Source organism: Priapulus caudatus, unplaced genomic scaffold (genome assembly GCF_000485595.1).
Source record: "Priapulus caudatus unplaced genomic scaffold, Priapulus_caudatus-5.0.1 Scaffold362, whole genome shotgun sequence".
NCBI lineage: Eukaryota > Metazoa > Priapulida > Priapulimorpha > Priapulimorphida > Priapulidae > Priapulus > Priapulus caudatus.
In genome coordinates this window covers 23,169-34,942 of record NW_014577423.1, presented here as the reverse complement: position 1 = coordinate 34,942, position 11,774 = coordinate 23,169, and the positions used below count along the sequence as shown (strand labels likewise).

The 11,774-nt window shown below is 42.2% G+C and overlaps 2 protein-coding genes across 2 annotated transcripts; one reads left to right on the top strand and one right to left on the bottom strand.

Annotated features, from left to right (window-relative positions):
• Nucleotides 1-98: 98 nt before the first annotated feature.
• On the top strand, nucleotides 99-5,048 carry LOC106809551 (endonuclease III-like protein 1). Its single transcript, XM_014812672.1, has 6 exons — nucleotides 99-875; nucleotides 1,415-1,585; nucleotides 2,712-2,871; nucleotides 2,996-3,101; nucleotides 3,323-3,472; nucleotides 4,477-5,048. Exons 1-6 carry the CDS (start codon nucleotides 309-311, stop codon nucleotides 4,517-4,519), a joined length of 1,197 nt encoding a protein of 398 aa, XP_014668158.1. The 5' UTR covers nucleotides 99-308; the 3' UTR covers nucleotides 4,520-5,048.
• An 83-nt stretch (nucleotides 5,049-5,131) lies between these two features.
• Nucleotides 5,132-6,254, bottom strand: LOC106809552. Its single transcript, XM_014812673.1, has 2 exons — nucleotides 6,018-6,254; nucleotides 5,132-5,270 (listed from the first exon to the last, which is right to left on the bottom strand). The coding sequence occupies exons 1-2, from the start codon at nucleotides 6,250-6,252 to the stop codon at nucleotides 5,143-5,145; spliced, it is 363 nt and encodes a 120-aa protein (XP_014668159.1). The 5' UTR covers nucleotides 6,253-6,254; the 3' UTR covers nucleotides 5,132-5,142.
• Between the last annotated feature and the right edge of the window lie 5,520 nt (nucleotides 6,255-11,774).

Here is an 11,774-nt window from a genome sequence, read left to right as displayed (position 1 = left end):
AGATTATGGTGATGAGAAAAGATTTTCATTGGTGTGAAGCTATATGACATCACGTGGCGCGAAAAGTAATATCACAGAGTAATATCGTTAGTCTGTGGCATGCTAATAAATCATGGTCGCATGACTTGAAAATGGAGTATTTGTGTTTTGTTGCTCGGCTGCTTGTTGAACCATAGAAGAAGATATATCTATATATCTATCTGCTTCTATATCTATAGTTGAACTTGTTGTATCAAAGTCCGCATGGAATATATAAGATCTTAGATTATATGTATTTGTTGTGATTCGTTACTACCATTGGGTCATTAATGAAAGGAATCATATTTAACTTGTATAAAATGTCTTTGAAATCGCCATATTTCACGCCTCGTGTAACAAGATCAACAACAACAAGAAAAAAGAAAACAAATGCGATGCCAGTAGTACAACAGGAAATGCACCAGATGTTACCAGATGATCATCATCATGTTACAAAATCTCAATTAGAAACTCTACCGAAGAGAATAAGGAAAAGGATGCATCTAAAAGTTGAAGCGACGTCTGAAACGTTGATAGAATTTGAAAGTAAAACGGGTAAAAAACCAAAATTATACAATTACAAGACTAGCCAAAAAATAAAGATGGAACCAATGTTACCCGAAAACGAAATGGTGGCGTCTACTGGGATTAGCAGTGCTAGTAATGCTAACCAAGTGACTCGTATAACAGTCACTGAACTGCCTCAAACTAGGGTAAAACATGAAAAATGCAAACAATGGCACCCAGCAAACTGGCAGCAACAGCTGGCAAACATGAGGGAGATGAGAAAGAACAGAGATGCTCCAGTAGATAGCATGGGTGCAGAAGCATTGCCTGACAAATTCGCTCCGCCCGAGGTACTCAATCTTGCCTGCATTACTAGAGCTGCTGCCTGAGCAAATTCCTAGGCGTGGTACACATTTCATGACTCATCTAAATTAAAATAATGACGATGGAAGGGGTTCAGCTCCTAGAGCAGCTACTTTTAGAGAACAATTTGAAATTTAGGAGGACCATCTAAAATTTAGGAGGACTATCTAAATTTCAAACTAGATGTTCTTGTGGATCCATCTGTTTTTTTTCTCCTTATTTCTACCCCTGGACATGCCTTCAAAGGTTAAGCTAATTTGCCACATTCTATATATCCTCGGCATCTCTTAATTGCCTAAATTACATATGCCTTATAATTTCCAGTTGTTGTTACAGCAGTATAACTTTTGCCATATACCCATTGCCTAGAATAATTGTGGTGTACCTCGAGATTAAACTTTACAAAACGCTTTCCCTGATGCTTACCATAACCCTAGAAGTCCAACTGTTATTCACCGTATAGCAGATGTTTCAAAAGGTATGGCCGGTATTGTTTTATATAAACTTAATAATTCTCCTTTGGCAGGTGTTTCGCTATCAAGTGCTTGTATCCTTAATGCTGTCAAGTCAGACAAAGGATGGGGTAACTGCAGCAGCCATGAGGAGGCTTAAAGTTCATGGACTGACCATTGATAATATTATACAAACGCCTGATAAAAGGCTTGGAGAACTAATTTATCCTGTTGGTTTTTGGAAGGTCAGTATGTACATGAATCTATTTCCAGTACTGCATGAGACATATGTCAAAACTTGCCTTTCATTTTATACAGAAATGTACAGATACAACTCATTGTGTGATTGCTGATTTGTGGTTGTACGTGATCTGCGCACGTATGTGTATGAAGTGAACTGAAGTGCCTTCAGCCAAGAGTGGGATTTCTTTGATGCTTATACTTGGTACCCGCTTTAAACTACACATTTAGTTATTTGCATTTGGCTTCTGGCACAATGTCCTTCTTGACTTGTAGAGCTGCATGGTTAATACGTCAACACGTACATCCCTGACTTCACCATTCAGTTTACCTTTTTAATATTTTTACTTCACTTTTGCATCTCTGAATAAGTTCTATGAAATCTGACTATAGTCACAAAGGAGTGATTCTGCATTCCTTATTAGTGTCGTCACTTTGTCTGCACAGTACTCCTATCGAGTTGTGTACGTGTGTGTGCGTGTGCGTGTGCGTGTGCGTGCGCCGTGTGCGTGTGCGTGTGTCTGTGATCCGGTTCAAGAGTTGCTTATTACAAAGGTTTCTGAGATTATTATGAAATTGCTTCCACCTGGCGTTTTTTTAATAGGGCGATTGTCCGTGTATATTGCAGATTGCATTGCTTTCATATTGTGCTGTTTTCGGTTAAGATGACATACACTACCGTTGGTGTCATAGCTGCACAGTGTCGCATACACTATTAATTAGTGATGTCACGATCATCGATTATACTTGATCATGGTTGAACAGTGGCTCGAACCAAGCGCTTGGTTATCAAAATCCATAATCCTTTTTTCTTTTTCTTTTTAACTTGAACAAGAAAACTTGGAAAAGTGATGAGAATCAGAGATATCATCGCTACTATACAAGTTATCCTTTATTAACATATATATGTATTATACACACAGTAGTAAACAGTGCAAAACAAACAGTAAACAGGGCTAAACAAGCACATACGTGCACACACGTACATGCACACGACGTTACGCACACGCAGGCATTCAACACCCCGAGTAACCGATTGTAACCGATCATCGGTTACGAAATTACAACCGATTGACAACACTACTATTAATATACTGATCCAGTGATCCTCCTACATCATTAAATTTACAGAAGAAGATTATGTACATCAAAGATACTGCCATGGTATTAAAGGAGGAATACAACACGGATATTCCCAGTTCTGTGGAACAACTCTGTAAGCTACCAGGAGTTGGACCAAAGATGGCATACCTTGTCATGCATATTGCGTGGGGACAGACAGTTGGTATTGGTACGTGTTACAAATTAAGACTGCTATTTACTCTAGATTTGTGTGTTAGGTGGGAGTTACTTGCAGAAATACTACCGAGACTTATTAATGAGGTTTATGCAAGTTGGTTTTCCCTTGCTTGCAGGTGTAGACACACATGTACACAGGATATCAAACAGGCTGGGCTGGGTTTCGAAACCCACAACCAGGCCAGAAGCTACAAGGAAAGCTCTTGAAGATTGGCTACCTAGGTATGGCTATATTTTTCTGAATGAGCTACTAATCTGTTGTATCTGCATTTTAAGTTTTGCACAATTAATTAACTTACATGGTAATTAACACTCAATAGTCTAAATTTTTTCAAACAAGTCTTGTCGACAGAAACGAAGGAACTTATTAAAACATGGATTTGCATAAATAATAAGAGAAAATCTCAAGGAAATTTATGATAATAGTGTGATTTGCTATACAGGGAAATGTGGGATGACGTTAACCTGCTAATGGTGGGATTTGGCCAGCAGACTTGCTGTCCTGTCAACCCCAAGTGTGCAACTTGCCTCAACAGAGATATCTGCCCATATGGAAAGAAACAGTGCAAGGTTATAAAATCGGAAAATAACGGGTGAATACTTGAAACACATTCATCTAGAATGACTAGTTCTAGTTTCATAAATTTGTTATACGAGTGAGTACGTGTGTTATATATTTTCATATGTAATAAGGTATTCCATGGAGCATTAATTAAAATTGTGGAGACATTGCACGTTGATGGACCTATACATGAAACATGTTATTCTGTAAATTAAGATGTATATTAAGATATACTGCGGCCAAATGCGGCCCGTGAATCACGGGCCTCTAGCATTTATGCAGGCATCATCAAAACATGATCGCAATATCCAAGAAGTAAACAAAAAAGTATAATATCTTGTAAGGTAAAACAGACGTTAAAGACTGATGTCTCTTTCTCTCTCTCTCTGTGCGTGTGCGTGAGGTGAAAAGCCGAATTCTAATGACGTACTGCGTTGAAGTTGCACGGGTTCGTTCTGTACGTACCTTCGTATATGCCTGTACACGGGCCAAACGTATTCGTCTATGTACATGTGCGCGTGAATATGCTGATGTGAGGATAGTCGGGTGACATCTCTCATATTGCTTCTCTCTCTCTCTCTCTCTCTCGTCCTCTCTCTCTCTCTCTCTCTCTCTCTCTCTCTCTCTCTCTCTCTCTCTCTCTCTCTCTCTCTCTCTCTCTCTCTCTCTCTCTCTCTCTCTCTCTCTCTCTCTCTCTCTCTCTCCTCCTCTCTCTCTCTCTCTCTCTCTCTCTCTCTCTCTCATCATCTCGGCATGCGAGGCGAGCACTCTACCATTCATCCACGCTGAGGTTGTGATGAAGAAATGATGTTTAGCCAGGGTAACAAAAATTTGCACGGCTTCATTCTGTACCAAACATGACGCTGCGTCTTGCATGCTGATTGGCTGTTCGCCGCGGCCCCGCTCGCACGCGGATTTACTCCCCCCCACACGTACGTATATATAGGCGAAGCGTAATGCGCTTTGCAAAGCTATGCCGGGCCGTTCTCGCGAGCGGATTTATGACCTCTGACGGGAATTTTTTGAGCATTTTAGCAGTTTTTTCGACGACGACGCGTCCCCGCGGCAAATGGAATAGCGGAGACACTGCTCACGCAATTATCGGTGCGATGGCGACGGGCGACGCAAGCGAACAGCGTGGGGGGAAAAGTTTTTGCGAGCACAACCTCGGCGAGCTTATCGTATAATAGTATAGATATTTTACTTTAAAAGAGTTTAAAAAAGTAAAAAAAGTAAAAAAAGTAATATTTTAATTAAAGAAATAGGTTTCATATAAATTCAGTTGATGCAATAACAAATTAGGGCACATGAATGGTCATTGGTCATAGATACTCATGATAATATCAATTTTTCTTTATTTATAATATTTTATTTGCATGTTTTGGCAGGCACATAGATTACATTAAGTATTGACTAGATAAGCATATAGCTACTCAATTTTTAGATCATACCATTGGAAGCGTAAGCATTTGTGTGTGGTACACTTTGCAATGATAAATTTGCAAGTTGATAAATATTTGTTTGCTTAAAATCTAGGTAACATCAAAAAGGGGTCATTCTTCTAGAACATCAATAAATATTTGTTTAGATACAAAATTTTTACGTAACAATTATGTGACGATCTTTTTATCTTCAGTAATCACAACTGCTTCTTACTGCTATCACATTGTGCAATAACTCAATGCCACTACAATTAATAAATCACGGCAGATTTATTCTCTTTACATCACACTTTAAATGTTCGCACTTGGCTGTTCTATCCTTCAGGAAGATTTTCCCCTCTCGGCAACTTTGGGAACTGATCCCCTTGTCAATTAGCACAGTCACATCTGAAACACAGATATTCTGTATATTGGGCCATGTATACCTAATGTTACCTCAGTAGATCAGCACATTTCCGTCGAGCCAAAACATGTCATATACGTACATTGTTAGTGCGTCCTGCGTTTGATGGCACTTTTGGCACTCTCTTAGACTTTCATTACAATATTTAGTATTCCCAAGTGGCTTTTGGATAAGTATGTCTACCTGTTACTACTATTTAATGTAATATTTAGATAGTTATGTTTATAACGTGCATACATTTCTCTGTGTAAGTTACAAACTTATCAAGTTGTTATCAATATGGAATGTTTACCATTAACATCATTTTAGTAGTACGCCAATGCTCAATAAGAGAGATTTATCATGTAAAGATAGTGGTCCCCGATTACTGGGTCGAATATTCCTCAATTTCTTCTCCTGGCACGGAAAATCAATGTGCGAAAATGTATGTCACCCCAATCTCTACCCAGTTGCAGTGTACTCATCACACAAAGGCGTGTTAAATACGCGCTACTCAAGCAAGTTATGTGCACGGCTGCTGGCAAACCATTACAGCTTGCCGCCGTAGTACGAGGCGGGCCGACCCGCGACCCTAGCCATCGTTGGCACCGGGTTCTCGACTAGGTACTGCCGGCGCAGCGTCTCGAATATCTCTGCAAACAGCTTGCGGTACGCGGGAGCGTGCTCGAAGCGCTTCTCAACGATGTGCGAGTCGGACTGCGCGATCATCGGGTTCTTGTATAGACCGCTACCTGCGCAGGTGGCGCGCGCGCAGCCATCGGTCTGCGCGCCAGTGTTGATCAGCGGCGCGCCCTCCTCACTTGTGTAGCACTCCTTGCAGACGAGCTTGAGGAGGTCGTCGGTGGACGTGCCGAGGTAGCTCTTGCGGCCGCTGCGCTGCAGGATCTCCTCGTACTTGTCGACAAGGCGGCGGTAGTGCGAGTGTATCTCGCTGAGCAGCGGCTGAGCGCCGACCGACTGCAGCATCGCGCCGCCGCGCGCGAACGTGTCGCGGCTGCCGTAGACGAGGCCGCCGCTCTGCAGCCGCAGCGCCTCCGGGTTCCGAATCTCCCGCAGCCCCTCGTCCTCGAGCTCCTGCTCCAGGTCCAGTTTCTCGTCGTCCGGGGCGGCGAACGTGCGGGCGCCGTCGTCCAGCGTGTTTTTGCATTTTGCGCAGAACTTTCCGTAGCTGATCTCGACGGCCTGCAGCTCCGACTGCAGGTTGGACATCTTCTCCTCGTACTTGGACTCGATGTCGGCAAGCTTGCTCTCGAGGGCCTGGTTCTCCTGTGCAGCGCGCGACAGCTCCTCTTGAAGCACCTCGCGCCTCTGCTTCTCCGTCGTCTGCTGGCCACGCAGATACTTTACGCTGTCCTTCAACCTGTTAACGTGAAAGAAACGACATTCGCGCTAGAGAACGACGTGCGTCCACTACAGGTAGCCATTAACAGATTCGCAACTTATGAAAGTTTTATGCGGGTGCAGATTAACAAACAAGACTCGTTTGTTTCGACAAGATTTGTTGCCAGAAAAATTGAAAATTCGAATCAATCTGCAGTGTTATTTGCCCTGTTATTTGCCCTGAACGTGATAAATGTCAGAGTGGACACCTAGTAGCTGAGGTCAAGTCCTAATAATGATGACACATCTCACTAGCTGTTGTTTATGTTGTTTATGTTGTTTATGTTTATGTTGTTTATGTTGTTTATGTTGTTTATGTTTATGTTGTTTATGTTGTTTATGTTTATGTTGTTTATCGGTACGTGGAGGACGTTTTGTTATACCTAAGCAAGCGTGCGATACCGAGTGAGAACACAGTACCTGCTGATCTTAGTTATGTTTATGTTGTTTATGTTGTTTATGTTGTTTATCCGTGCACGGAGGAAGTTTTTTTATACCTAAGCAAGCGTGCGATTCTGCGTGAAAACACGGTACCTGCTGATCTCGGCCTCGTACGGGTTGTCAGGAGCATCGGTGATCTTCTCTAGGAATCCGTTCTCGAAGCTGTGGTATCTGCGCAGCGTGCTGCTCGTCTCCGTGCTGCGCGAAGCCTGCTTGAACTTGTGCTCTTGTTTCTTGTGTTCCCTGAGGGCTTCCTGGAGCTGCGCAATCTGCATCTGCTGCTCCTCCACCTGCTTCTCCAGCCCCACGACGGTGCCCGTTATCCTGCAATAGTTACGTGTACTCACCGATTTCTAGCAGGTCGCCCCTCACTTGTCATGCACGGAATTGGCTCTTGCTCTTTTCTGCAGCCACACTTTACTTAACAACTTGCAAGTTTGCATTGTTAAACAATGCTAGCATATCTAACACATGGGCCCAGTTAATCTTTGTTTTACATAGCTATGTTAATTTTGAGCGAATAATTATTAAGTTTGCCAATGAATTGAACACATGTGCTCAGGTGAATCACACCTTTGAATCTTGTGCTTGTCAGCCTGGCCATCCTGCACTAACTGTTGGTTTCTGCTCTCAAGCTCATGCACTGTGTTGTCCAGCTGTTCATACACCTTCAGCCTAGACTCATTCCACTCTCGTATGGACTCGATCTGCTTAGTGAGAAACTGGAATGAAAGTGTCAATGACACTGTAGCTCACCACAAAAAATGCACAAATGAGTGAATGGGAACAAGTGCACCGAGTGGGGGGGGGGGCAGTTTAGCCAACACAGTTTTAACAGTATTTAGTGGTACTATACTAAAGGTATTAAAATTCATTCCTTCATTGTTCTTAGCATAAAATAACTACTTTCTAGTAATATATGTACTACAAAATCGCAACCCCCCCCCCAAAAAAAACCTTAGCAAGACGGTTTCTTGGAGCTAGCAAGGCGGTAACGTTTTTATAATATCCAGATTTAGGCATCGCCTAAAAGCGGAGCTCCCGATGTGTAACGTGTAAGATTGAGAGGATACGCTTATTCCACGTAGCTGCTATATACCACGTGACAATGGTGTTTCCCTGCCCATAACACAACTTTTGTCAAAGGTTAATTGGTTGCATGGAAGTGTTCACTTCGTATGAGTTTTACTAGGCGGTAGCACACGGTTGCCATCTGTATATCGCAATAATAATTTATAAACCAAAATGAATCAAAATTTGTGACGGTAGATGGCGCTATACCCGCTTTGATGTTTCTTAGCAATGGCGTTCGAAATAAATAGGTTATGCTGCGTTCTGACATGTTTTGTAAAACTTTACTCTAATATAGACGTTTTATCGGCAGGGTGGAGAGGAAATACTAATTTTGCATTAAAGATATTGTCATTGAAATCTTGTAAAACGAACCAGACGAGCGTGACATCACAGACTGTTATCTGCGTGTCTATATAATATGCTATATAATTGCCAGAACCTACCTAATTTGCATTATTTTTTTTTAAATATCAAAACCCTTGTAATACGTTTTGGGGCCAGCCCTTATTCATTCACACACCAAAAATGAGCAAAATCCGTTGAACCTTAACTGACTAATGGCAATTTCCATTTTTGCCAAAAAATTGCCGTGGCTCGAAAGTACGTCGACTGGCGTGCTCCAAAATAGGACGTTCAAACCTCTCTCATAGCAGTAATAACTATACCCAATTTCAAACATGTGGGTCAAACGGTTCCTGAGCTATCGTTGACCGTAGCCAAATGTTGACGGAAGGACGGATGGACGGACGTACGATATGGACGATGACCCATGGCAATAGCTCATCTTGACGATGTCAAGGTGAGCTAAAAATAGAGGAATCCGCATAAAAATAATGTGAGAATATTTTGCAACATTGCACAAAGTTGGAGAATTAAGGTTCAGGGAAGTAAGTTCATTCATCTACAGACTGTGGTCAGTACCATTAATGAATCTGTACACTAGATGTATAGGTATATATATATATATATATAGAGAGAGAGAGAGAGAGAGAGAAAGAGAGTGAGATATGCCCATGTTAGTGTGTTAGTGCCCACCTCTATTTCAAGAACCTGCTCTTCACTGAGCTGTGTCTGCTGCCTCAGTGCATTCTCCACCTCCTTGTTTCTCTCTAGCAGTGTCTTGCCAAGCTCGGCAGCAAGGAGCAGGTCAGACTGGAGGTCTGAAAGTTCTGCAAGAGTTTAGCGCAGCCATGTTGAACACCAAACAGCAATACAGTACCAAGCTATTCATCTGTGCGCTCTAATAGTAATATGATGAACACGTATTGATGCATACACGGACGTACGCATTGCCCCCCCCCCCTCCGCCCCCACCACACATAGACACACGAACACTCACTCACACACGTGCAGATGGAGTGGCGGACAGATTGATAGATAGATAAATGGGTGGATGCATGGATGGATGGATGAATGAACGAATGAATGGATGGATGGATAACCAGATCTAGATATTCTTACATCGCACATCCTGTCTATAAGGTGATACGTATAACTAAGCTGCATATATGTTTCTTGTACATTCGAATCATTTTATTAGAATGAAGCCATATGCTCCAGCTTCTTGCCGGGGTTGGGCACTGCGTTTTTTCGCGTATAAACAATCGACGCGTTAGACAGCGTAACTCGCCGCCAACGGCCTTGCGCAGCGAACCATTCATCGAGCCCACGTCGCGTACCAGGAAACAGTAAACGTTATAGTCATTAATTAATTCTCCGAAAGCGGGTTTTATTATACGATGAGCGCCGTACGCGCCGGGTGCGGAGTCTAGCAGCTAGCCGATCTCTTGCGAACCGGACGAGCTGTTATGGTTTTCGCACTTACCGTGTTCCCGGGGTTCCTGCGCCTCCCCGTCGCCTCCTTGCTCCCCAGTGCCAGCAACCGACATGATTCTACCGAATTATGGTCATGCTAGCTGCAACGAAAACGCCCGTCTCGCCAGCCGAACTAGCAGAAATTCGCCATTGCTGCCTAGAATAATGATGACATCATCGTATAGTGCGGTGTGGCTGCAGCAGCCGCTCCCCCGCTCCCTGTTGCCGCATAGTTACAAACGTGGAAGCTTCACGCAAACGCCTCCCCATCGATCGATTTGCAAAATATATTTTAGTAGTGACGCCATCTGTCGTACGCTTTTAAATGTTTCCAACCACTCGACAAAAAACATGTACATATCAGCTGCACGTGATAGTTAACCCCACGACCCTAGCCTTTAAGACACCCAGCCGATGTAGCGTGGGTAATAAATGACAATATACCGGACCGCTTCCCAGAATACCCAACAGTTTCGCGTTCCAGAAACTCGGCAGTTATAGTGATTGCCCATTGTATCTAGTATAGACCAAGAGCTAATAATACCTATATTATAACTCGAGTCTTGTGTTAGTAGCTCTTGTATTATTATGTATTCTTTCAAGCTCTTATGTTCTTGTATTATTTGTATTAGGGGCCTAGTATTAATGTATTATTTGTATTAGGGGCCTAGTATTAATGTATTATTTGTATTAGGGGCCTAGTATTAATGTTTTGTATTAGGGGCCTAGTATTAATGTATTATTTGTATTAGGGGCCTAGTATTAATGTATTATTTGTATTAGGGGCCTAGTATTAATGTATTATTAGCTTTTGTATAGATGTCCATATCGCTACGTGCTCATGCATGAATCAAGATAACAGGCCGTTAATCCTTTCGTTGGAGAAAACGAGATAATCATAATCCCTTAATTATCACTACCCTAATAAGTTACGCGATCCACTTTTTTTCTTACTGATATTCTATAATCCTTCTCGCCGCGTGTTTGTAGCTTTGATACGGAATATTCATCACGCATAGGATCATAAATTGGTTGACATCAAAATAAAAGCCGACGGGTCATGGCTACGCTTATTTTTTGCTACGTCATATTAAATTAAGACGACGCGAAGCTATTGGCGGCTCAACTGCTGCTCGGAGATATCATAAAAGGAATGGAACGATGGGCTTATAAAACCTCGTATTCAAATGAAAGCTTTATGTTTCCTGTTCATGTTTCATCATAAGGTTCTTGTTTCTTATCGTATATTTCGAATTAGTTTCGCATATCTGATTCGTATATCGCGGTATAATTTATTCTTGCGTACAATTTTGCGGTACGAATGTGTATACGTGTTTTGCGACCATAATCGTGAACAGGCGCATTCTTTGCGATACATTTTTTATTTGCGGATTTCTGCCCCAAGCCTGCCTTACTCTAGACGTGTCCGGGCGATTCACGCGGATTAACTACTATAATTATTCTGCCATCAGGATTAGTCGCCATGTCGAGGTCTGGCGCACATGGTATGCTGAGGTGAGACTGCTGGCCATGGAGGCAGATGTAGAAAGGGATAGAATATCACGGAACCAGCGCAGTTGTTTTCCCCGAGATTTTTATTACGAGTATCGGCGTACTTTATAGCTGAATTATTGCGCTATACGGCAATAAAGTTCTACAAGTGTCACTGAACTAGTACGACCACATCTATAAATTGAAACTCTTCGTTATACCAATCCTTTATTTCTTTTTAGCGTGTAATATATATATATATATATATATATATATATATATATATA

Coding starts and splice junctions, on each gene's coding strand:
- LOC106809551 (XM_014812672.1), top strand. CDS start 309: ATGAAAGGAATCATATTTAACTTGTATAAAATGTCTTTGAAATCGCCA. Junction 876..1,414: donor ACAAATTCGCTCCGCCCGAG/GTACTCAATCTT, acceptor CTCCTTTGGCAG/GTGTTTCGCTATCAAGTGCT. Junction 1,586..2,711: donor ATCCTGTTGGTTTTTGGAAG/GTCAGTATGTAC, acceptor TTAAATTTACAG/AAGAAGATTATGTACATCAA.
- LOC106809552 (XM_014812673.1), bottom strand. CDS start 6,252: ATGCTGCAGTCGGTCGGCGCTCAGCCGCTGCTCAGCGAGATACACTCG. Junction 5,271..6,017: donor CGCGCGCGCCACCTGCGCAG/GTAGCGGTCTAT, acceptor TCTGTGTTTCAG/ATGTGACTGTGCTAATTGAC.